Genomic DNA, 26,702 nt, shown 5'->3' with positions numbered 1-26,702 from the left:
ACCACCAATAATAGATTGATAAATAAATTTTAGATCATCTATACAAGCGGTATTAGAACTAGCATTATCTAATGATATTAAAAATATTTTATAAGTTAATTCATATTCTTCTAAAATTAAGCAAAATAATCGTGTGATGATACGATCATTATGTGATCTATCAAAAATTTTATAAGCTAACAATCTTTTTTGAAGGTTACAAGAGTTATCGATCCAATGATAAGTCACACTCATATACAAATGTGTTTGTCAATGATTACTCTAAATATCGAAACATAAAGAAACTTTATTATCTAAGTTATTAAATCCATCAATTAAATTCTTTTTTCCTTATTTTACTAATTTTTTAATTATACGAGTAAGTATAGTCCTACGAACACGTTTAATACATGAATTAAGAGATTTTTTATAAAAAATTTCAAATGTGCATTTAGGTCCAAAACTAAAAGAAAGATGTTCTACAGAAACAAATTTAGTTAATGATTTTCTTAATTTATTATCTGAATATAAAAATAAATCGGAATAAATATTACTGCTAGTTAAAAAAAATCTAAATAATTGTGTTTGAGAACGTTCGAGTCCATATTATATCGGGTGCTTCATTTTTATATATCCTTTCAACGACCCATAGTCGTCGCCGGCTTAGAATTTGTAGGAAGTATTGCAATGCTTACATTTTACATGCAATTCTCTCGACGGAAGAGTGACATTCTTCAAATGTTTAGTGAAAATAGAAGGTTTTAAAGGAGGAATTTCCCGAACCTTAGAAGTAATTGCATCGATACTTCCTTGTGTTTCGGATATTAGATTTAGAAGGTGCTCGATTTCATCATCGGTGATTAAATGTTGAGGTTCTCGTGCGGATTCACTATTTCTTTTCCCTTCTTAGCTGAAGATGATGCAGCTCCACGACCTCCTTCCATTGTAATTAAAAATTGGAAATGAAAGTGCGTAGAAATGAAGATGAAAATATATAGAGAATACGAAATTAAGATTAAGAGTAAAGAAGATGTGTGTGAAAATGATGTAATAAACTCTCTATTTATAGAGTTTGGATAGTAACGAACACTAAATCATAATCATTAATTAAAAAACGATCAAATGATCTCAATTGTTGAAAAAAATATCTAAAAAACCCTACCCTCCCTCAACGGCTAGGAACTGACGGTTCCAATGGCTAGGAACCACTGGTTTCCAACGGAGGAAAAAAAAGGTTAAACAGCAATTAACCGACAGTCTATCGATTTTGACTTATGGAATCGAAACCAGCTTGGTATCCTGCCAGACCGGTTCGAGTTCGGTTCGACATTATGTCGGGCCGGTTTCGGTTCGATCCAGCATCCTGCCAGGCCAGTTCCAGTTCGGCCTGGCGAATTGTGTCAACGAGCAATCGACCCGTTGAGCTGGACTCGGCTTGAGGTCGGGTCTACATGTGGGAAGGCAATCGGAGGAGGAGGGATCGGTTGGAACCCGGTTGGGCCTTCCACTTGGGTCTCATGCTCGGCCTAAGAGCCAGTCATAGATATAGTCGGGTCATTGGGAAGAGGGGATTCGATCGTTGGTTGTTGTTGTGCAACAATCTCTGCGCCTGAGCGGTTATTTGCAGTTTCAAATCTTCTTGTGATAAAGTTACTGTGGTGAGTCGTGAACGACTCATCCATCTTCACGTTTCAAAGGCAGGCAAAGTTCCCACAGACGACGTCAAATTTGATCTTGTTTGAAAGCGGAAAATATGACGTGCTGGACAGGTGACTTTGATGTTGACTGTACGAAAACTCCTAGCTAGAAAATGACTCCAAGCGATCCTGTGTGCCAAAAAAACGTCAGCAATCGGGCCAGGGAAAGATCTCTGACGCTCAATTTAATGATCGAGTGGAAGGCAGTAAGCGGTAATCAAACGAATAGTGGATGGACAATGATGTGTGTATGTAGCATAAGCGTACCTATGTCTGTGGATGGAGACCCTCTTTTATAATGTTACTGTTACTCTATGCGCAAATCTTGATGCATTGCCAAAAAAGGACAAATCGTAAAGATACTCGACACATTTTCCAAAATGGACCCGCGATTTCTGCATAGAAGCTTCTATTGCATAGTTGACATAAGGAATATTCCTTTGATTCTCTGATAGTTATCGCACAAAATGACAAGAAGGAATGTTAGGCTGTTAGGTTGAGAGACTCTTAATATACTTAGTTGGTAATCTGACCAAGTCTCCTTTGTAGCCCGATCGTTGTCACTTTTAATTTTTTTTAACAAAAATAAAATATTTAAATTTTGAAATTTTTTTAAAACGTGACATATTATCTAAGATGATTTATTTTTTAAAATTAAAAGTTTAAAACTAATAAATTCATAATTAAAAATATCACTTGATATAAAAAATTAATTTTTTTCAATGGATAATTTACCGAATAATACTGAATAATAATTGTTAGCATAGTTTTAACAGGCCCCCGAGGCTATGGTACAACAGTAGGATATTTAGGTTGTCACCCAAGTGTTCACGGTTGGAGCTCCAACTATAGTAAATTTATAGAAATTTTTTTACACAATTAAAAGATGTTGGGCTCCTGGACTATCCGTTGCAAGCGCTTCCCGATTTATCTTGATAGTCAATAGGAAATTTTCATGGGACCGAATCGGTCAATCACTTTTTAGTATAGTTTTAACAGATTTTTTTTTTTCAAAACTAAAATTAATAAAGTATTATTGTTTAATAATATCTTAAAAAAGATTGAATAATTTAAAAATTTATTACCTAAGCTTAAATATTTAATAATTTTATATTTCAAAATAAAAAAATTTAAATTTTATAAATTTTTTTTAAAAAATTACTATTAATTTTTAAAATTATATTAGATATATATCTATATAGATACACTCATACTCAAGATGCCATCATGGAGATTAGGACACATGAGAGATCCAATAAGAACACAGAACGCAAGATAACGCTCGCAACAACCACAAAATAATTTCAATATATTAACGCTTAGTCATTAACCACTTTGCAAACCTACCAAAGATGCCTCTTCTTTTCTTAACCTCTATAATTTTTTTTTTACCATGTTGACTTAATAAAAAGGATAGTCTGATACAGAAAACATAAGAGGTCTTAAAGAAAAATCAAATCATATTAAATCAATTGTACGGAATCTTATATTATCTTTTATAACAGTTTGTTTTCACGATTTAAATAATTGTGAACTCAAGGATTTACAAAAATTAATCAACTTTTTATTTTTAGAAAATGATGATTTACTTATTTACTTTTGTTTAGCTAAGAGTCTAAATCAAACTAGAATTTGAAATTTTAACTCATAATTTAATGGGTCACTAGTTCATAAAGACTAAATCAAATTAAAATTCTCATTAATTAATTGGAAAAATGAACGCTCTATGCTCTTCGTAGCCATTCTTGTCCAAAGTAGTTGGATCGAGCAAACCAATTTTAAAAAATAAATAAATTGTCTCAGTCTTAAGTTTTAGTTTATGTTGAATTAATGAATTCATATTGACCCCTAAAAAATATGCATTTGGTATGTTTGTAATGCACGTAATATGAATTGTTTTGAGTTGATTGTTAATTTTATAATGTTTAAATTTTAATAAAACTTTTAAAGTCATAATAAATATATATATCATTTTTCATAGCTTCCCACCACCGACAAAACCTCTCTTGTCATGCCAAAGAGATTAACCATGAAAATAAAGGCACTTGCAAAGATAAAAACTATGAAAATCTTGGGGGGAAATAAAATCTATTGCAAATTATGATTTTATCATAAATTGCCTTGTGATGAAAGACGAAAATAATTGTTACATGATTTCATATTGTACTATTGGAGTAAAAATAGTTGCTCCAATTTCATATTGTACTAAGACTTAGGGTTCATGAATATCATTCATGACCGAAATGAAAGTCTTGAACTAGTACTCTATTGGGAGGGTTGAGTATTTAGGGTGTGTTTGATTCAGAATTATTTTTATAATCTTAGTTATCCATTCAAGTTTATCAACGAAAATCTTATTTGGTTTAGGTAATCGATGATTTTCGAGTAATATTCCATGTCCGATACGTCAGCAAAAGGAACATGCAATCTGGAATAAAAAAATCTCGAAAAATCGAGGTTTTTCTTAATTCCGATACTAATAAAAAATTTTTACCCAAAATATCATGGAATAAGAGAAAAATGTGATAAAAAAAGGAAATATAAAAAAAAAAAATTAAAATTAACACAAAGAAAAAACATTAAAAAAAATTAAAATTAATAAAAAAAACATAAAAATAGAAAAATAGACAAAATGTAAAAAAAATTAAAAAAACATAAAAACATAATAAAAACATAAAAATTTTAAAAAATGTATAAAAAATAAAAAAATTATAAAAACATAAAACAATAAAAAATAGAAAAAATAAGAAAACATTAAAAATTTTAAAAAACTTTTAAATTTTTTTTTTAAAAAAATGAAAAAAATAAAAAAAACCAAAAGAAATAATAAAAAATAATTTTAAAAACACATAAAAAAAAAAGAAAAACGTGAAAAAAGAAAAAATAAAAACCAATGTAGAGTTTAAAAAAAATTAATAATAATAATAATAGTTAGTTTTGTAACTTAGGTAATATAATAAAATATTAAACTAGGTTATTTATTAAAACCTTCAAACAAACAAATTTTTGTTAGATTATCTAAGTTAAATCAAATAATATTTGGTTATGTTTTATTCCATAATTTGGTTATGTGATTATTTGGTAATCATATAACCAAGATTATATATGATAACTTGAACCAAACACACCCTTAGGATTTAGTAAGTATGGAAGTTCCTTCCTTATCAGATCGGCTCTTATTGAATCGATAATTAACCTAATTGATAAGTGATCTGGTTATCTTTGGATCAAACAAATTAGGGTTATTCGCTGTCATTCTCAGATGGAAAAGGAGGTCTATCTATCGGTTGAATGGCGACTACCAAAATTGAATTTCAAACTTTCCCACGGCTAACAAACGAACAAGAAAATTATAATGCAAGAGGAAAAAAATTTTTAACATGCAAATCTCAATTCCTAACTTGTAATGAAAGGAAAGGAATTTTAAAAAAAGGAAAAACACTTATAATTATAAAATTTTTGAAAAGACTCAAAAAATAATCTTAACACATAGAACTCAATTTCTAATTTGTAAAAGAAGAAAATAAATCCTAATAAAAAAAAGTAAAAAGACTCACAATCCTTTAATATTTAAGTGAACTCAAAATTTAAAAATACAAAAATAAAAATTATTAAAATTATCTAAAATACCAAAAACAACTAAAAATTTATAAAAAAAAATAAAAGTTTACTATAAATAATTTAAAAAAATCTATGGAATTTGCATCAAATTGCAACTACATAGTAAAGTTAGAAAAGAGGTAAAGATAGACCTCGATAAAACCCGTCCGACGCTCAAGTAGTAGGAAAAAAGAAGATATAGTTAGCTAATAGAAAAAAAAGTATTGCATATCTTCGTCTGTTTATACTAACACTCTTTTATACCAGACCGAAGAAGAGCGGGACAAAAACTTGAATCCACTTGGTTGAGCGACACCACTTCGAGATCCGTAGAACTAACTTGAGCTCCTCGTCAAATTGGATTGAGAGGACTCTGCTCTAACCAGATCTCTTACCTACCGCTCTACAACGACATCCTAAATTGTGGAGTTCAAGAGTTGGAAAAACATGATCATATTAGCTTGTTAATTTTGAAAATTTGGCATATTTTATAATTTCATTGGTTAAGTATTCGATCAAATAAACCCAAAAAGTCTAAAAGCAAAATAAAGCATTATTTCTTAAATAAATAAATAATTATTTAAATTTACCTAAAGTTTGAAATAATTAATACCTAAAATTCCACACTTTTGCTTAATTTGCCATGTTTTTCAAATCGTCGCTATTATTTCAAATGTACGTATTCACCTAAAGCTACTGACCGGTTCCCTAGTGGAACCCAACGAGTCGACCCACCAACCGCGGTCTTAATGCTGTCCGAGTCAAAACCGTCGGCTTCTTCCCTTCGCTCGCTATATAAACCCACCTGCGATGGGGGCAACCGACCACTCCCAACTCCACCTCCTCGGTCCTCTCCACTCACATCTCCAAAAAGTCGCAATCCGAAGCGGCGGCGATCGAGCTAGGTCAGATCCGTGGGGGGCTTGGTGGCTGATCGGCGATGGAGAGCGTGGAGAGGGTGTGGGACTCGGGGCGGCGGGCCAGCCGGAGCCTGAGCCGCAGCATCAGCCGCGGGATGAACATGGGCACCTGGGGGATGGAGGACGTGTTCTCGCGGAACAGCACGCGGGGGCGCTCCGGCGGCAGCCGCAGCGGCGTCGACGACGACGAGGAGGCCCTGCGGTGGGCCGCCCTCGAGAAGCTGCCCACCTACGACCGCCTCCGCACCGGGATCCTCCGCTCCGCGGCGGCGGATCCGGGCGAGGAGCGGCGCCAGTACCACCACAGGGAGGTGGACGTGCGCAAGCTGGGCATCGCCGAGCGCCAGGAGTTCATCGAGCGCGTCTTCAAGGTCGCCGAGGAGGACAATGAGCGATTCCTCAAGAAGCTCCGCAATCGGATCGACAAGTAACCATTTCCAGACCCTCTCTCCTCCAGTTTTTTGGTTTCAGAACAATTCATTCTCGAAATAAAAAACTATTTTCAATATTTTAATGGTAAATAAAATCCATTAGGGCATAGATCTTTATTCTATCATGTGCAAACGAATAAGTACCAATTTTAAACCTTTGAAAAGGTTCAACTCCAGAGCTGTTTTACACCACAAAATCGACGACCTGTTTCAAACAACCATTTGCATCTTATCTCTCTTTTTATAATACTATGGTTCCTATTGTTTCCTTCCTTCTTTATGACAAATATCTCAGATGGAATTTATGCTAATCGCCTCCTTAATTAGGTTGATGGTTCATTTGTTTTGCCAATTTAATTGGGCGAAACATCTGTCCTCTAATAATGCAACTTTGCTCCTAGCACTTTCCCCATCTTCGTTGGGTCTTTTTCTCCCAATTTTCATCAATTCTACACTCAAAGCTGCTTTGTTGTGTGAATAAGTAGTGAGTTTTAGTTAGGACAAGATTATTCGGCCCTGTTTCTTTTTTTTTTTTTGTATGTTTTTTTCCTATCTTTTTAATCTATATATTCATATGTATTCTAGCGTCTAGCAGTTTTCCCTCAAAATAATTCAGAAAAAAACACAATAGCTACAGTGGAAAATTTATTGTTGGAAGAGAATCCAAGTGCATACAAACTAGGAAAAAAAACAAGTAGATAATGGCTACCTATGACAGTGATGGGATCTCAAATTTGATTGGATACAAAAGTTGCTTGCCTAAGTTGACAAGTGAACCAGTTGATTTGGTCTTCCCCTCTGAATGATTTTTCAAACCAGTACTAATTCTTACTTGTTTAGTTCAATTAACCAAAGAGACTTTTGACGCAGGGTCGGCATCCAGTTACCAACAGTAGAAGTAAGATTTCAACACCTAAACGTGGAGGCCAACTGCCATGTCGGAGACAGAGCTCTTCCGACGCTCGCCAATACAGCCAGAGACATCGTCGAGTCCACCCTCTCCCTCTTGGGTATAAACCTCACCAAGAGAACCACCCTCACGATCCTGAAGGACGTCTCAGGAATCGTACAGCCGTCAAGGTGAGCAGAGATCATGCACACCCGTATGTGGCTGGGCAAAACTACGTGGCCGGAGTCTTAATAGCTGCCTGTGAACTTGATTTCAGGATGACACTGTTGTTAGGCCCTCCATCATCTGGGAAGACCACCCTTTTGTTAGCTTTGGCCGCGAAGCTTGACCCAACTCTAAAGGTTCGGTGTCCGATATCGTGCATGTTTACTCGTGAAATTAGCGATCAGAGTGAACTCCAATCTCTCTCTGACAGGTCAGCGGAGAGATAACTTACAACGGGCACAGGTTGGACGAGTTTGTGCCACAGAAAACTGCAGCATACATCAGCCAGAACGACGTCCACGTCGGGGAAATGACTGTCAAAGAAACTCTTGATTTCTCGGGAAGGTGCCAAGGAGTAGGAGCCCGATACGGTAGGGTGCCGACGTTTTCTTCTCAGACTATAAAGTGTTGAAAATCACAGCAGCTGTGTGATTAATGGCTTTGTTTAGATCTTCTTTCGGAACTCGCAAGTAGGGAGAAAGATGCGGGAATATTTCCAGAAGCTGAAGTGGATCTCTTCATGAAGGTTAATTAACCTTGCTGATCTGACTGGTCGAGGACCATTTCCACGAGCAGGCAATAATTTGATAGTAATCTTAAATTTCAGGCTACAGCGATTGAAGGAGTGGAGAACAGTCTTCAAACGGACTACACTCTCAGGGTACGTACGACACGTTTAGTTGCCGGACAGGATAACGGGTCAATGTGGTAGATAGACTTATCCCTCAGTGCTAAATGCCAAGCCACTTGTCCGCTAAATAATTCTTGCAATACGATCGATTGAGTTGACAGGATTTGTCCCCAGTGAACCAAGTCATCAAAAATTAAATGGGAGGGGTCCAGCGGTTGGTAAAAAGGGAAACTTGTGGTGCTCACCAACCCCAGCCCTCAAATATCATCTGCTGATTTCATTTATATTCTCAAATATATTTTTTTAATATTATCTGAACGGCCGATCGGTGGTGCAGATACTGGGATTAGACATTTGCGCCGATACGATTGTGGGGGACGAGATGCACAGAGGCATTTCAGGAGGTCAAAAGAAGCGAGTCACAACAGGTTGGCCATTAATTGTCTCTTAAGAAAAAATAAAAACTTTTATGAGAAAATTTACGTGCAGTTCCAATCACAACATTAATTTATTTAATTATTTCTCATATTTTTTTAATATAAAAATCTAAAAATAAATATAATTATTCTTAATATTAAATTAAATATAATATATTTTTTATTAAATTAAGTATTATCTAAATCTTAAAATTTTGACCGAATGCTTTTCAAATATAGTTCTGTTTATGGATAGACTAACTAAACAACTCTTGACCGAAGAAAAATCATTCTTAAAAATATAATCAATATTTAAAGTTTAATTTGACTGTCGCAGAATGTATCTCCACCTAAACCGTTTGAAAATTACTCCAACCACCACTGTGCTGGCCCACGGCCAACTGCATAATTTACGATTTTATTCTGAATTAAATATTAAAATAATTTTGGATAATTAACGACCTCCGAAGCAAATTTAAATTTGAAATAAAAATAATGAGATTTTATTTATTTATTTATTTCTGAAAACAAATTGTTGTCGCAGGCGAGATGATCGTCGGGCCGACGAAGGTGCTGTTCATGGACGAGATCTCGACGGGGCTGGACAGCTCGACCACCTACCAAATCGTGAAATGCCTGCAGCAAATCGTCCACCTCGGCGAAGCCACGATCCTCATGTCTCTCCTCCAGCCGGCCCCCGAGACCTTCGACCTCTTCGACGACATCATCCTCCTCTCCGAGGGCCAGATCGTCTACCAGGGCCCGCGCGACCACGTCCTCGACTTCTTCACCTCCTGCGGCTTCCGCTGCCCCGAACGGAAAGGCACCGCCGACTTCTTGCAAGAGGTACCGAACTACTCGCTTCTCAATTCAACATCGACGACCGGTGAGTGTTTCCTTTACGAGTGCACTGATTCGAGTGAGACTCCACTCCGTCCGTGAGTAGGTGACGTCGAAGAAGGACCAGGAGCAGTACTGGGCGGACAAGCAGAAGCCATATCGCTACATTTCGGTGTCCGAGTTCGCGCAGCGATTCCGGAGATTCCACGTCGGCCTTCGCCTCGAGAACGAGCTGTCCGTCCCCTTCGACAAGGCCCGCAGCCACAAGGCCGCTCTCGTCTTCTCTAGAAAGTCCGTCTCCTACTCGGAGCTGCTCAAGGCCTCGTTCGGAAAGGAGTGGCTTCTCATCAAGCGCAACTCCTTTGTCTACATCTCCAAGACCGTTATGGTACTGCCCTTTTGTTCTTTTCGCGAAACAAGCCCGATCCTCTCAGCGATGCTACTCTGTACTCAAGCCTTTCCTTTCTTTGCTTGAAGATTGTCCTGGTGGGGTTCATAGCCTCGACCGTGTGGCTGAGGCCACGCATGCACACAAGGAACGAAGACGATGGGACCGTTTACATAGGGGCGCTTTTGTTTGGCTTGATCGTGAATCTCTTCAATGGTTTTGCGGAGTTGTCAATTGCCATCGAGCGTCTGCCCGTATTCTATAAGCACAGGGATCTCCTCTTCTACCCTGCATGGGTTTTCACCTTGCCCAATTTTCTCCTTCGGATACCCATATCAATCTTGGAGACCATTGTTTGGACTGTTATGACCTACTACACCATAGGGTATGCGCCAGAAGCAAGCAGGTACAAAGCTTCTCAAAAACTTTTTTTTCTTTTCGTGTGTGTTTGTGTTAAATCATGCACTATAATAATTGGTTATATTGCATCCCCAAGGATTTCATCCTACTTAATTAATAGCTTGGATCATTTTCAAAAAGTAACCTCTTTACGATGCTTTAATTAATGCTCACCTCTTTTCACATTGTAGATTCTTCAAGCAGATGCTGCTAATATTCTTGATTCAGCAGTTGGCAGCAGGCATGTTCAGAAGCATTGCTGGCCTTTGTAGGTCTATAATCATATCCAACACCGGCGGGGCACTTTCTGTTCTCATCATGTTTGTTCTTGGAGGCTTCATTCTACCAAAAGGTATCTGTCTACAACTCTTCTTTTGGTCCGTGTGTTAACATTTGATGAACATAGTGTAAATACATTTAAAGTAATCATGACATCCAATGGACACTTTTTGGTTCCAATGCTTCATCCAACTTATGTCTCGTCTTTCTGTTCTATAGGAATGATCCCAAATTGGTGGATATGGGGATATTGGGTTTCACCGCTTACTTATGCGTATAATGCTTTAGCTGTGAATGAGTTTTTGTCTCCAAGGTGGATGAACCAAAAGGTAACCATTAATTGGCACTCACTTCTATATCTATTTCAAATATATGATGTTGATTAAGTTTCTTATAAATGACCAAGAACTCTATTTATTTCATGCTAGGTAAATGGTATACCTCTAGGAACAGCAATCCTTCAAAATGTCAATGTATTTGCAGAGGGAAGATGGTATTGGATTGGAGCCGCTGGACTTCTTGGGTATAGCATCATCTTCAATGTCCTATTTACAGTCTGCCTGATGTTTTTGAATCGTAAGCCCCTATCCATCTAGCTGTATAAATGATTCAAGCAGCTTTATTGTATGATGAAAGCAAAGTTGCCATGATTAAGGTGAATTGGTACCCTTACCTTGTTAACTACTTACAAAGATCTGTACTAATGATCCAACTGATCGGATCAGAATGTTATGTCGAATAAGATTTTAATTCAAAAAGAAAAGAATCAACCTGATCCAACATTAATTGAATTATAAAATTATCTGATTCATAAATTTAAAAATTAAAATTATTTTTTCAACCCTACTTACCTCCAACTTAAAGATAAAAAAAATCTAAAAATTCAAAAAATTTGAAACTCTTTTGAGTATTTAGCTTGTCTGTCAAGGTTTAATCTTACTTTTCCAATCCTATAGAACCTAAAACAGTTGTTCTGATTTGACCCTTCTTATATGTATGTTTTGCTTATGGTGCAATATTATTGTTGCCAATTGAACTAAATTATTAGAGAGAAGGTTAGTTGCTCAAACTGAGCTGATCAGTCTCTAATTTGACATAGCTATTGGAAAACCACAAGCTGTTATATCTGAAGAAACAGCAAGGGAAATGGAAGAAGTCGAAGATGAAGCAAAGGATTTGCCACGACTGAGAAGGATGAGCTCTAAGAGTGAGTCTGTACCTCACACTTTGTCAAAAACGGATGGGAACAACACCAGTATGTAGACAATCCACCCATAAATTTCCAACTAAACTTTACCACGATTTGCGATATTGATGCCTTGTATTTATTTTAAAATGATCAACTATGACAGGTGAAGTTATGATGATGCGAATGAATCCTAGTCACTCAAACAGATATAATCGTGAAATGTCCATCAATGCAGTCACGAATGTTGCTCCTAAGAGAGGAATGGTTCTTCCATTTACACCTCTTTCCATGTCCTTTGACGAAGTCAATTACTTTGTCGATATGCCTCCAGTGAGTTTCTATCTTTAATTTATATGCTTTTCAAACTTTCTATGGTCAAGCAAATATTTAGAACTTGCATATTTGCAAAATAAAAGATCAACACAATACCTCTCTAAACATTTTAATCTCTTACGTGTGCAACTATCAGTTCCATCCATCTAATTAGCTTCAGTTGATCACCCAGTTACTACCAATTAACTGAGGTTTTGAAAATTATGTCTTGCATATTTTTTTTTCATTAGTGATTGTGACATTGCAAATTGTCTAAATGTTCCTTTCCATCTAATTGTCCTTGGCAATGCAAAATAAAACAAAGTCCAATCAAAGCAAACTTAAAAGTGTGCCATGTTACTTGAATGTGACTTAGGTCTCAATTTAAGATATAATTAACTGTTCTTTAGGAAATGAAAGAGCAAGGAGTCACAGAAGATAGGCTCCAACTGCTAAGAAATGTGACAGGGACTTTTAGACCAGGGGTCTTAACAGCACTTATGGGAGTTAGTGGTGCTGGTAAAACCACCCTCATGGATGTTCTGGCTGGAAGAAAGACTGGTGGCTACATTGAGGGAGACATCACTATCTCAGGGTACCCAAAGAAACAAGAGACTTTTGCAAGGATTTCTGGTTACTGTGAGCAAAATGATATCCACTCACCTCAGGTGACAGTCCGAGAATCCTTGATATTTTCTGCTTTTCTCCGCCTTCCACAAGAAGTCACTGTTGAAGAAAAAATGGTATGACTAATTCTTCCCCTTCTGAATTTCTACATCTTCATATTAAATCATAATCTTGACTCAAATCATACATAAATTATCTAGGACCTTGCAGTTTAGCACAAAGCCACAAAGTTTTCAGTTACTGATCACTCGATCAAAGCAATAGTTTAGGAGCATTAATGTGGATCAGTTCTTATCTACTTACTGACTTGCTATGAGGGGTCTTAAGTCATAGTATTAATGAACTTGCTAGACATAAATATACAAAATGGGCCATTAGTTTTTGCCCATTCATCAAATCTAAGAATGTTCTGCTTACTTTTGCTCTCTTCCTCAATCCTTCCTCATTCCTTTCCTTCCCTTTTAAATGAAAAAATTTATATTTTGTAAATTACATCCTTTCTAAAAACAGGTATGTATTAAATAACTTTCACAAGCATTGTATGTGTGTGTACTGAGGTTGGTATTGAGAATGCAATGAATTAAAGGTCTTCCTTCTTTGCAGAAATTTGTTGATGAAGTGATGGACCTAGTTGAGCTTGACAACCTGAAAGATGCCATAGTGGGTCTTCCAGGAATCACAGGGCTTTCCACTGAACAAAGAAAGAGACTGACAATAGCAGTAGAGCTTGTTGCTAATCCTTCTATCATCTTCATGGATGAACCGACATCTGGTCTTGATGCAAGAGCTGCAGCCATTGTCATGAGAACTGTGAGGAACACAGTTGACACTGGAAGAACTGTTGTTTGCACAATCCACCAACCAAGTATAGATATATTTGAGGCGTTTGACGAGGTATACATACTATAGCTAATAATAGATGATATCTTGTGTAGAATTTATGCCTGTTTACATGCCAATAAAATAAACCTTGTTACTGAAACAGCTTCTGCTAATGAAAAGAGGTGGGCAAGTGATATACTCTGGACCTTTGGGGATAAATTCTCACGAGATAATCAAATACTTTGAGGTACAAACTCATATATAAACATCTGACTGTTTATTTTATCACTTCAAGTCTTCAACTGAGTTTATAATTGGTTGTCCAATTTGCTGCATTCATCATTGCAGCCTCTCATGATATTAATTTTAAGTTAACTGGATAACCTTCCATTTGAAGTAATGAACAACTTTTAAAGAATATTAAATAATAATTTGATTGTTTCAGGCAATTCCCGGAGTTCCAAAAATCAAGGACAAATATAATCCTGCGACATGGATGCTTGAAGTTAGTTCAGTTGCTGCCGAAGTACGTTTGGGAATGGATTTTGCTGAGTATTACAAGTCATCAAATCTATTCCAGTGAGCGAAATGCAACCTTTATATTACTAGTTTATTAAACTACTGTACCATTACTTTCTTTTAACCATTGCTTTAGTAATTTATAAGGTGTACATATTAAGCAATGCTGATTGCATTGTTTTAATTGCAATTTATGATCAGGCGCAACAAAGCATTAGTGAATGAGCTCAATAAACCAGCAGCAGGAACAAGCGATCTATATTTCCCTACAAAGTATTCACAATCATCATGGGGACAGTTCAAAGCCTGTGTCTGGAAGCAGTGGTGGACTTACTGGAGAAGCCCTGATTATAACCTTGTCAGATTTTTCTTCACCTTGGTCACTGCTGTACTGTTAGGGACCATATTCTGGAGGATTGGCCTTAAAAGGTAAATACATCAAGAACATTACACCTTGTTGCTATGTGATTCTGGAATACAATGGGAGTTGATATAAAATTTTCTTTCATTCTAATTCATAATCCAGCCCATTCAGTGCTGGGCATAATAAGTATAAGGGACGCCAAAACAAACATCATTTCACTCTTTCTTTGAACTTTAAGGTGCATGAAGTCTCATATTTGATCAGATCTGCCAGATGATAGAGATTCTATTTAACTTAATTTAGACCAAAGGTAGATTTAGTCAATGTAATTCTTCCTTGAAATGCAAAGTGGTTATGGATCAAATCTTTGCTATTGTACTAGATCAAGCTATGAGACTAATGTTGCGTTTACCTTTTGGGGAGGGAAAAAAAAAAGAAAGGAAATTAGGCATTGAAATTCGTGTTTTTTCAATAATGTGACAGGATTGGTTAAGAAGAAACATTGAATCTGTGAAGCATTGAGATTTGTATTTTTCCACTGATTCCTTCTGTCAATGTTAACACAACATAAATCCTGCCTCATTCCTAGCCATTGATACAAGTCCTTGCTTATTTTATGCTTGTTTGACTATTTTTTGAAGTTTTTACAGTTTGATGGTTTCCAAGCAAATATGTATCATATTATACCAGGTCACGAATTCCTATCTTAGCTAATAGAAAGATTCTTAGGATATGCATCATAGTGATAGTGCTTTATGTAGAAACAGATGCATCAATTGTTTGCTTGATGATGCAGGGAGGATTCTAACAGTCTTAGAATTGTCATTGGAGCCATGTATGCTGCAGTTATGTTTGTTGGTGTTAATAACTGTGGGACTGTGCAACCACTTGTGTCAATCGAGAGGACTGTCTTTTATCGGGAACGGGCAGCTGGAATGTACTCCGCCTTACCATATGCTCTAGCTCAGGTATGAGTCCTGTGTTAATTTTACCAAGACAAAATGCTCTCTGGAAAAAGGGGTACTATTTTATCTAAAAAACAAAGTTGATACTAATCCATTATTTAGGCATTTAGACACAGAAAAAACACTTAATTGAACAAATGATGAATAGTAGTTCACATAATACGTTGCAGGTGCTTGTGGAAATACCATATGTGGTAGTTCAGGCGATGTATTATGCTCTTATCGTATACTCCATGATGTGCTTCCAATGGACTGCAGCAAAATTCTTCTGGTTCTACTTCATTTCCTTCTTCTCTTTCCTATACTTCACTTACTATGGAATGATGACCGTCTCTCTCACACCAAATCATCAAGTTGCTGCAATCCTTGCTGCCACATTCTACTCCGTCTTCAATCTCTTCTCCGGCTTTTTCATTCCTCGACCAGTAAGTCTCTCTTGCTCAAAATTTGTTGCTTCTGTTGTCGCAGTTGATTCTGATTGAATTGATCAATGTATTGCAGAGAATTCCCAAATGGTGGGTCTGGTACTACTGGATTTGCCCACTTCAATGGACTGTTTATGGACTCATAGTGACCCAATATGGTGATTTGGAACATGACTTCGATGTGATAGGATCAGGTCAACCTCAACGTCAAAGGATCAAAGACTATATCAAGGACTACTATGGATACAACACTGACTTCATGCCTATTGTTGCCACCGTGCTAGTTGGCTTTGCTGTCTTCTTTGCTTTCATGTTTGCATTCTGTATCAAGAAGTTGAACTTCCAGCAGAGGTAAGAGATGCAAATAGGAATTAGCAGACCAAAAAAAAAAAAAGAAGATTTAGCGAGCAGCGGATGGTGACTAGAGGGTCAACCTTTTTTCATCGAAGGTCAAAGATCTCAGGATTATGTAGGTGCTTAATTCTTTTCTTCTGCTATTGCTGTAGATATACACTGCAATTAGACATGATTATAAGGCATCTAGACTCTAGAGTAGTTAAAGCACACTTGCCATCGCTGTGAATAGTATTATTTGGATAATAAAGAAGGATCTTCTCATGTCTTATATTTGAGAAAGTTGTTCCCAGTGTAAGACAAGGTTCCTAAACTAACTCTTCCTTCTTACAAAACTTTGCATTAACGTCAATTGATTCAATGACCGATAACTGAGTTTACATAGCACAAACTTTTTTCAGCCTGTCTGTTAATTTGTTTTGCAAATTTGCAGATAATCTAATAGAGTGAATATAAGTGTTCCCAGGTATTTAAAAGGCTAGAAATCTCCTTCAAAGCCTAAGAAAGTTCAGATTTTGTTCACAATAGTTTTGCTACATTTGGCCAGATCTAAAAATCTTGATCTTTTGATTGCTGACATTCAGAGCAGGTTCATGCGTACTAACTTGCTTGATTCAACCTGCTCAGCTTACCGACATGATCATTATGCACGGTTTGTAGCTCATCCCTTTGTCTAACTTAATCTACCGATCAGCTCGCGTTGCATGATTCAATCGACCTGCTCAACTCGTGAGCAATCTTACGCGTCTATCTCGCATAGGTCGCTCAATTCGTGACCTATTCGATCAACTTCATTTGCCTTCCCGCAAAACATAGTAAAATGAAAATATGTATTCCTTCTAATGATAAAAGAAACTATCAAGAAGATCATTGGGGAATAATAATTGAATAATTTTTTTTAAAAAAATATTTGTTAACAACATATAATATGAAAAGTCTTAGAGTGATTTTTTTTTTCTATAATCAAAACAAAAGGAACACTGTCGGCTAGCGTTTTGGTACTGAAGATGGCGGTGGTGTCATTTAGACGAAGCTAGTCATTCAAGAAGGTGAAGTTGCTAAGTTAGGTAGCTAAGTGGATTGATCTAGCTGGGAAAAGTAAATAAATAAAAGTTCCATCCAGGTGAAGTTCCCAATTCAGAAACACTCAGTTGACAAGTTACCTTGAAATTTCGAATTAGGATCACGAATAATTAACAAAAAGAGTAAGAGTAATATGTATAAAGGTTTCAAATCTTGAAAAGTATCAAAGTTTTAATTTTTTATATAATATTAACATTTATTAAAAGTTTTATTCAATTTTTTATTTTAAAAATTAAAAAAATAGTTAAAATATGATTGAATTATATAGGTATACGTATTAATATAAGTTAATCATCCAATTAATTTTGATTAAAGATTGATGAAAAAAACACTATCAAAAACTAATTACTTTTTTGCTACATCAATTTGTATAAGATCAGTTCAATTTTATCATGGACCTATATTGTTAAAATAATCTCTTTCTTATCAGATTACTAGCATGTTGATCGGTGGGCAGAAGAAGAAAATAGATTGACTACTCACGAGTCACGACTGACTTCTTTGGCGGACTGCTCGCATGCTGGTCATCTTGTGCCTTCTCATGTGCTGACCGTCGAGCAGGATAAAATATTTCGCCCTGTACCAATTGGCATGCCAGGAAGCTTTAAACCACGGTAGTCTGTATGCTGTAAACAGTTAGACGATACAGGCAGAATTATGGAAACTAATCATTGGAGAAAAAAGAAGTTATATTGGCTTAAAACAAGGGAAACAGTCGGGTTTTCAGTGACATGAAAAAAGAATATCAAATTCAATGGGAGGATACATGCAGCTAAAAGAAGAGTTCATAAGTTGACAGTATTCGACGACTTGAGAGTAGAGCAGCAGGTGATGTTTTGACTAGAGAAAGTTTACTTGGGGACGGTGAAAGTATAAAGCCCGATTCGTTGCTATGCTATCCCATTCTGCAAAACTGGTGCATATCTTGAGGGAATGATCTTTGCTGGTATCCTCACTTTCAAGTGGAAGCCAAGTAGTAGAATGCCGCGGCTGCTAGCAGCACCGCAGCTACTGCAGCAGGTGCAGCCCATATCCAATAGGATGGGGTCTTTTTCCTTTTCAGCATGATCTTAGGAACCTGACCTCTTCCAGTTGGTCGGTTTCTGAATCTAGCATTGTCCTTCCGTCCCTTGCTATTTTCTGCAACTGGAGTATCGGTATCAACAGGAACTTCTTCGGGTTCTGAAACTTTGGATTCAACTTCTGGCTCCTCAGTGGGTGCATCAGGTGCCGATCCCCCAGCCTTCTTCCTAAGCCTCTTCTCTTTTTCCTATCAAATTTCAACAAAATGTGAACGGTTTCAGACAACAAGAGAAAGGGTGAGAAAGAGTATCACAATTTTCACAAACGAAATCATGCCTTTAATTTCTTTTCAAATTCCTTTTGGGCTCTAACAACTGCTTTTGCTGCTGCTTTCTCAGCTTGCTTCTTCTTTCTTTCAAAGGCCAACTTAGCCTTTGCAATCTCCTCTTCTCTCTTCACCTCCTTCAGTTTTACAGCATCAATCTCATTTGGCTTTGGAGTCTCCTGAGGTTTCTCAATTGCTGGTGAGTCGGCAATGCTTGTAGGATCTTCAGCCTTTGCTCTTGATTCTACTACCTTGGATGATTTCTTAACGTTGGTTTCTTGCGTCTTTTTGTTGGGAATAACATCCTGCTGTGGCAAATGTACATCCTCTGTTTGTTTGGCATTCAACTTTGCTGGTGTGGCCATCTTCACTGGCGCAGCCTCCAGATCTCGTGTTGCTGGTCCCTCAACTGGAATGATTGGCTTTTCATCAGGATTCCTCATCCTTCCATCCCTGCTCAATTGTCTGCTATCAAGTGATGACAAGATTCTCTTCTCATAATCTTCCCTGAAAGCCCTTTCACCATTGCTCCAATCGGACATAAATTTCTCAACCTAACACAGAGAAGATAACCATAAGAAATCTGAATGTAGCAGTCGATGATAGATGAAAATTGACACACACCTCACTATACACGAAGTCTGGGAGTGATGTCATATCCTTCTTTGCTGCAAGATCCTTAGCACGGTTTAAAACAGCACGGTTTTGGAAGAAGCAAGAATTCTGGAGTACACAGAGAGATGGATAAACATTTTGTACTACCAACTTCATTTTACAAATGGGCAACTGATTAATGTATGAAATCTACTGGATGTCAATCCCCACCAACTCTCTTAATTCAAATCATATTAATTATATATTCGAACTAGTATACAAAATCACAAAAATTTTAGAAGGTAAATAAGTTTCAGCAGAGTGAAAAGGTTTAGTGGGATACCAAAAAATGAGCAGAAAGAAACATGGATGACAGAGAGAGAAACTGCAAATCATTCATGCTCGTGCCTTCAAACAATTGAGTTGAAGCTACTACGGTCAGTGTCACTAAGACAACTCCTCTAGGACAAATACCAAGTGGGCGGGATGCCCTAATCTTTTGCTTCAACTCTCCTTGTATAGATCAACACTCAGTACATCCTTCAACAGAGAAGCTATATGCATAACACCATATACACCTAAATACGTGATTTGGCTACATGTAATCATAAAAAAAGAAAAAAAAAATACAAAATATTTGAAAGCACAAAAGCTCTAGTGTTGTCTTAGGATAAGGTCTCATTCACTTGGTACCTCACTTAACTAGAGTATACAATTAATAACTCACCAAAAACACCTCAGAAACCCAGTGAATTCTACAAGGAAGAAATTCCTATCCTAATTCCCATGGCATCCACATGCTCCCTAACTCCCAAGATGGTTTCTGTAGCCAAGAACAACTCGAGTCATGAAACTACCTCTAAAAACCTAAGTTGGGTTGTCGGTCAGGTTCTCTTTGTAACTGGGGTTTTCCTGCATGCTCTGCACAGGGCTAGTACAACATCCAGGCTGCACCTGTGAGCTAGGAAATCACCTGCACAGCTGATGTGACTGCCAAGCAAACTTGAAACACAGAATTGGATAGCGCGGGGCATCCCACTTGTTGATCAACACAAAGTGCTTACCATAGAAAGATTACTAAGTACTGCAAACAATGATAAAAATTTATCTCAGACTAAATTAACCTTATCCTAGCCCTCTAACATATTATGAAAAAAAAAGAAGAAAGATTACCATTACTTGAACAATAAATAATGAACTTGCCTTACCTATCTACAATCAAGAAAAAAAATCAATGATTAGTGTCCAAGATTGTGAGAAATACAGCCTAGACTCAACTATCAAAGATCTCAACTTAACAAAGATCATGATACAAGAATAATACTAATAACCCCTTTACATTACAGTCCACCAAACACCAAGATTATAAACATGAAATGCAGACAAAATGGGGAGCTAGAAGTCTTAAATGTCATAGAAATAAGTCGATTCTCATGCAAGGCAGGCAATGGGGAAACAAATATAGTCAATCTCATGAAAACCTAAATTCCTTTTACTTGTTTCTTCCGAACAAAGCCCAATCACTAAACTATAATTCTATAATGTCTTCTGTCATGGCAATTGGGAATATTAATTCAACTAATCGTAACTGGAAAAAAGAGAGATGAAACACAAATTAGAACTTGAAGACCAACGACAACCAAGATACCCAACATTACAATTGTTGGTAACTACAAAGCCAAAATCCTAGAAGTTCGGAAAAAGCCTGTATAATGCGAAGCTTCAAAATGATAAAACACCGCAGGGAAGAAACCAACTCATAAACCAATGAAAACTAAGAAACAAGTAACAGAATAAAACATTTAAAATTCATTTGTACAATCTCTTTAGTTGTGAAATATATCAATTTAGCTCGATGGAATCTATTACTGTGACAAGCACTTAAGGAAAAATACAACACTACAATGAATTACATTAATTGATAAAGCAACGTGCCAAAATAGTTGTTTCAATTTACTTGAGCAGATTGTGAAAGCATAGAAAAGATGAACTGGGAAAAAACTCCCAATAGTCTAATCACTGTATAAGGTATGTTTTTAATGTTTTAAATTGCAAGGATTAATGTAAACACTTATGTTGCATGTATTCAGTTTTATGCATGTTACATATACGATGTGTTCAATATTTTAAATTAATATAGATGGCCAAATATAAAGTAGTTCGACAGCTTACCACTTGTGTAAGATTTTAAACCTTGATTATAGTGGGTACGAATATGGTAAGAGTTAGCATGTCAAGATGAATATGGATTACAAGTAAATCCAGAATATAATTATAGTAGTAATCCATGCAATTGCAGATGTACATATAAATTCATACCGCTTCATCGCGAGATTTTCTCAACTCCACAAGAGCTTCAAATGCCTTGTTTCTTTTCTTGTTGATATTTTCCAATTCCTCTTGTAAGGAACTAATATCATCATCAATAATCTTGAGTTCATCTTCAAGGCTTTTGATTTTCATACGAATTGCTTGTTTCTCCTTTTTGACTCCGCCAATGTCATCATTTATCAGCTGTGAGCACAAAATCATAATAAATAATATTAATATATGTTTCTAATCAAGAACGACTTCCAAGAACACTAAGGTAGTGTTTGGTTGTGTGATAGGATTACTGAGGGATTATAAATTTGCATGATAGTAATTTTTTAATGAGGATATTTAGTAAACTATGATAAAATTATTTTTGTTTGGTATGATTTTTATGGTAAGGATAAAAGTAAGGATTATTAATTATATGACTAAAATATCCCCAGTATTAGTAATTTTTAGGGCAAGGAAAGCATCAAAGCAAGGGTAAAAACGTCCTTTTAACTAGTTATCAGGCTTACTGTTCAATTTGGGATTGTTAATACTTTCTTCGAAGTGGGATTGATTTTCCAGTTGCTACAGTATTTTAATCAGGCTCTGTAGTTATCATTGGCTTTTTTAAAAACCAGTCAAACATGGATTTAACTTGTAATCCTATCCTGATCCACCATACCAAACAGGGCCTAAGAGTCTAAGACCACTCTGGTGAGATTAATCATCTAAAAATTGTATACGTAGTAGTCAGGGAAATATCTGCTACTTACTTTGACCTGGTCTTGAATAGCTTCTTTATGACCAAAAGAATCTTGAATCTTAGCCTTCTCACTAGCATTAGAAATAACCTTATCTCTTGTCCCTTCAAGCATCTTAATCTCCTTAATCAATTGTTTTTCTTCAACCAAACTGAGACTCTCATGCTGCATATGGTAATTCAAGCTATAAATCTGTCTCATCAAAAGAGAAACAATCAGGTTAGCAACACCCAATGTAAAATATTGATCAAGAGAAAATACCAATAAAGTGAATATTTACAAGATCATTGAGCTCTTCCTCTGAAGAACATAAACCCATGCCCCTTTCCCTCACAGCAATATTCGCATTACGTAGCTTTCCAAGGGCGTCTTGAAGTGGTTCCATTGACTTTCTCTTTTCATCCATAATCATTCGATACTGTTTGTCCTCAGCAGTCAAAGGCTTTAATTGCAAAATCACATTTGACCTCTCGGACTGCAATTAAACGATTAAATACAAATAATATTTGAGACTAAAAACTGCCTTATCTATGGTTTTTATCAAAAAGCCACCAGGTCACAACTGAAAAACCTACTTAAAGTGAAATAATAATTTGGAATAAAATAAAGAATAGACATAGAAAAAAAAGTAGAACACCAAATAATAAGAATGCATGACGATACCCTTTTTGCCTTTAACGCATCTGTAATCTGAACCCTGTTTTGGGTGCACTTAGTGACCTCTTTGTCAGCATTGTCAATCCTTGACTTAAGTTTAGGGTCTTCAAAGGTCCTATACCTAACTAAATAGAAATTATGAATTTTCTTTTCAGCAGGCCACTCTTCCACAGCATCCCTTGGAAAATTTGCATCAACTGATCGATCCCCTTCTTTAGCTTCTCCATTGGCTACATTGGGTCTTACTAATTCATGTCCATTGCCATGTTTAGTCTCTGGCTTGCTTTCTTTTATGGCAACGAAAGAGTTGTCCTCTTCAGTTCCTTCATTGATATTGTCTTGATTAGTATCATGCGCAAGGATCTCCATTACCATGATTCTGTCAAAGTTTAAATGGATTTTCTTAGTGTGCATCTTAAAATCCTTCCTGTGAATACTGAATAAAGTAAGTAAAGAATGATTTTGAAAAGAAAATTTCAAAACACTGTAGCACTCCCATAGAACCCATAATACTAAAAACAAACATATGGATTCAAATAATTTTTGGATAGGTAAACGATCCAATATAAGGAAAAAAAACCAACATGGTCAAAACTGTCTTTTATAGTAAGTATAAAAACTTATCTTTATTGTTTTCATGACATCCTGCAATAATAGAAATACTGACGAACAATAAATTGTAATTGGTTTTTTATTGTTCTTAGTTTGTTTCTCTAGATAAATTAAAACAAACTAAAATTAGTGATCCTTGGTCAACGTTATTTGGAGACAAAGAATTGTCATTGTTTTCTACAGATGTCGTCCACCACTCTCAAAATCAAGAGACTGTGTGCCAGGAGTAATGCTAAATTACTAATTATGTAGTAGCAGGTACTAAGTCCCCAATTTAAACTTGTATACCACTATAACTAGTTCCAACTTCATAAAAAAAATGCTTTTACCAAATGAAATGGTTAGTGATAATCACAGAAAACCCTGAAATATTAATCATCACAAATTAAAAAAAAAAATCTCCAAATGGGCATTCAGAATTGATCGATATTATCTATCAAAAGAATTGAAACAGTGAGGGAGTAAGAACCAAAGAAACCAGAGGGTGAAGATTAACTAAAACATGCTATCTACAATTAAATCACAGTTTCATGCAAATGAAGAGCCCAAAGCCAAATTATACAAGATCACTATAACAGAAAACACTAACAATGAGAATAATATACGAATATGTATGAGGAATCAAGGTTCACCAATAGGCTATTGTTCAACATTCAGCACATAATCATAGTGATAAAGTTCAATGAAACCTTAAATGGTTAGCTAGTAATATGAATGCCATGAACAAAAAGAAGGTTCAGACAGTTCAATGAGCTACATATCTCAAATTCAAGGTGTAACACAAGATAATCCTGCAAAAGAAGCCATGAATGGACAGTTCAATTTACTCCATCAGTGAAATCTATTTGTTTATAATCAGATTATGCGAACATCCAATTGTGAAGCAGGGAAATCAGGACCAAGGATGCCTGAACAGATTACCAATGTAATCCATAAGAACTTCTTAGTGAAACAAAAGACACCAAAAACAACATTAAAATGCATCGTCACAAAGAATGCTCTAAACCAAAGATCAAGTCAATGTAAAAGCAAATAGTTGAGGATGGTCAATAAACATTGCATCATGGCATTTGGTAGGATATAACAATTTTCTTCCAATTATATCAGTCTGTCATTGTATGAAAGCTAACAAAAAAAGGTATCAACAACAAGGAAGGGGTTAGAAAGCTAGACCAGAAACAAAGTTGATTCCGAGATGTTGCAACAAATGATATTCTGAAAACAGAGATCTTAATGGATGGATAGCACGGTTTACAACATTAGTATTTCCAAGCACACTTAAGTGTAATAAAACGTTATTCATATGGTCGCAGAGAGAACAAAGAGAAGGCCGAGAATTGAGCGGACATCAACTCGCCTGGCCTGATTTTTGGAAGAAACCATCGTCATATTGGAAATTCAACACAAAAGAGGGAACATTTAATTGGAAGAACAAACACAAAAAGAATTATACGGTCCAGCGTATAGAGAACGCCCCCAGATTTGATATCCTCCGTTTCACCCAGAGTCCGAAGATCGAAACAAACCTCATAATCAATCGAAGACGCAACCCACGAGTCTCTTCCAACAATAACCAAATCAGATGAAATCACGCAAAAAGCGGCCAACAATCAACAATGAAAGCAAACGAAACCACGAAATCAAACAGAGAAAACACACTGTGATCGATCAACAAGCAGATCGTCGGAAGAAGAGGCTACCCGAGAGATGCAGATCGAGACGATGTGATCGAGATCCAAATCTCTCGTAGAAAAGAAGGAAGAATCGGAGACGAAAGATCCCTAATTCGGCTGGCCCTAAACGAGAGCGGAGGTATCTGTCAAAGGCTCAATGGATTTGGTTATAACAACAATGTATGAGATTTCCATTTCGACGACCTCGAGGCGCGACGTGGAGAGACGGGAAAAGGCTACTATTACTTCGTCGCCCAGCCATCAACCCTGACCATTATTGGACAAAGCAGGTGGACCACCACTTTGCAGAACCTGCAGTCAGTTGATTTTCTGTTTTTTTTACCGTTTTAAGAAACGTTTTTACGCTCACGAGAGAGCCATGCCCCAGGCCGTTAAGGCATTGTAAGAGCACCACGTCAACTTTCCTAAATTAATTTTAGGTAATTTATCAAAAGACATATTTAGATTCAGGAAATGATCTAAAAATATATTATATTTTGATATTTATTAAATATTATACTTAATTTTTTTATTTTTTCTATTCTATCTCTCAATCATCTATCAATCTCTTTCATCTTTTTTATACATACAATTTCTTTTTTCTTACCTTTCTACAATGCATGCATCCTCTCTTCTCTTTCCTCTCATCTTCTCTTTCCTCTCTCTTTAGGAGATATGCATGCATGCAAAGTATAATATGGACCACGGGATTAGAGTTTAATGTGTTTCTTTCAATAACATTTTAACATTTTTGGAGAAGTCAAAATATACAATGGACGACACTGTTGAACTCCTTGCAGCCTTAGAAATTTATAGGACCTAAAATGAGTCCAATCCGAGATCTCTAGGTCCATCAGTATATTTTGATCTCACTGATGGACCTAGAGATCTCGGATTGGACACATTTAAAGTCCTGTAGATTCCTGAGGCTGCAATGAGTCTAATGGTGTCGTCCATTCATATTTCGATTTTTCTAAAAGTATTAACATATAATCGAAAGAATTAGCTAAAACATCCCAATATAAGCATGATATGAAGCATGGGCATGATATGTTTCATATTATACCCACGTTGGGTCTCATATGGAAAACGTTGAGCTTGATTTATCTCATGGTAGAGATTGTCTTTTAGATCATTTTTGTTTTCTTTTGAGTTTGGTTGAGATTGTTGTACCATATTTTGTCAACTTTAATTGATATAATGTAACAGAAGTTTAATGGGGAGCAACAAAACAAGCGAGAGAGTTCTTCATTCTCCTTCACAGACTTCAGAAATTACGTCTTGATGTTGTTGGGTTTGCTTGGTGCCACAAGGAATGGAGTTTCTCTACCACTTATGATTATGCTCTTCGAAAATTTGATTCAGTCCTTTGGAGGAGCTTCAAACGGACATGATGTGCTTC

General features: G+C 36.2%; 2 protein-coding genes across 2 annotated transcripts; one reads left to right on the top strand and one right to left on the bottom strand.

The window, feature by feature from the left end:
* The first annotated feature begins 6,095 nt into the window (after nucleotides 1–6,095).
* Nucleotides 6,096–16,335, top strand: LOC122055531 (ABC transporter G family member 42-like). The gene is made up of 23 exons (XM_042617004.1): nucleotides 6,096–6,623; nucleotides 7,498–7,707; nucleotides 7,794–7,878; nucleotides 7,953–8,112; nucleotides 8,191–8,267; nucleotides 8,349–8,402; nucleotides 8,710–8,800; nucleotides 9,333–9,634; nucleotides 9,735–10,016; nucleotides 10,106–10,422; nucleotides 10,607–10,767; nucleotides 10,914–11,023; nucleotides 11,123–11,270; nucleotides 11,794–11,949; nucleotides 12,047–12,213; nucleotides 12,606–12,938; nucleotides 13,426–13,716; nucleotides 13,808–13,891; nucleotides 14,090–14,223; nucleotides 14,365–14,592; nucleotides 15,324–15,495; nucleotides 15,663–15,917; nucleotides 15,994–16,335. Exons 1-23 carry the CDS (start codon nucleotides 6,217–6,219, stop codon nucleotides 16,270–16,272), a joined length of 4,503 nt encoding a protein of 1,500 aa, XP_042472938.1. The 5' UTR covers nucleotides 6,096–6,216; the 3' UTR covers nucleotides 16,273–16,335.
* Nucleotides 16,336–18,025: 1,690 nt separating this feature from the next.
* LOC122055529 (proton pump-interactor 1-like) lies at nucleotides 18,026–25,485 on the bottom strand. Its single transcript, XM_042617003.1, has 8 exons — nucleotides 25,328–25,485; nucleotides 23,022–23,394; nucleotides 22,639–22,833; nucleotides 22,371–22,550; nucleotides 21,616–21,810; nucleotides 19,327–19,425; nucleotides 18,714–19,256; nucleotides 18,026–18,624 (listed from the first exon to the last, which is right to left on the bottom strand). Exons 2-8 carry the CDS (start codon nucleotides 23,388–23,390, stop codon nucleotides 18,313–18,315), a joined length of 1,893 nt encoding a protein of 630 aa, XP_042472937.1. The 5' UTR covers nucleotides 23,391–23,394; nucleotides 25,328–25,485; the 3' UTR covers nucleotides 18,026–18,312.
* Between the last annotated feature and the right edge of the window lie 1,217 nt (nucleotides 25,486–26,702).

This window comes from Zingiber officinale, chromosome 3B, assembly GCF_018446385.1.
Source record: "Zingiber officinale cultivar Zhangliang chromosome 3B, Zo_v1.1, whole genome shotgun sequence".
In the NCBI taxonomy this organism is placed as follows: Eukaryota; Viridiplantae; Streptophyta; class Magnoliopsida; order Zingiberales; family Zingiberaceae; genus Zingiber; species Zingiber officinale.
This window is presented reverse-complemented; position numbering and strand designations above follow the sequence as displayed.

Excerpts from the sequence above, each read along its gene's own strand:
- LOC122055529 (XM_042617003.1), bottom strand. The coding sequence starts at position 23,390 with ATGGTAATGGAGATCCTTGCGCATGATACTAATCAAGACAATATCAAT. Across the intron at positions 22,834-23,021 it reads ATGCGTTAAAGGCAAAAAGG|TCCGAGAGGTCAAATGTGAT; the intron begins GTATCGTCATGC and ends GTTTAATTGCAG. Across the intron at positions 19,426-21,615 it reads GAAAATCTCGCGATGAAGCG|AATTCTTGCTTCTTCCAAAA; the intron begins GTATGAATTTAT and ends TGTGTACTCCAG.
- LOC122055531 (XM_042617004.1), top strand. The coding sequence starts at position 6,217 with ATGGAGAGCGTGGAGAGGGTGTGGGACTCGGGGCGGCGGGCCAGCCGG. Across the intron at positions 8,113-8,190 it reads AGGAGTAGGAGCCCGATACG|ATCTTCTTTCGGAACTCGCA; the intron begins GTAGGGTGCCGA and ends GGCTTTGTTTAG. Across the intron at positions 11,950-12,046 it reads AACGGATGGGAACAACACCA|GTGAAGTTATGATGATGCGA; the intron begins GTATGTAGACAA and ends CAACTATGACAG.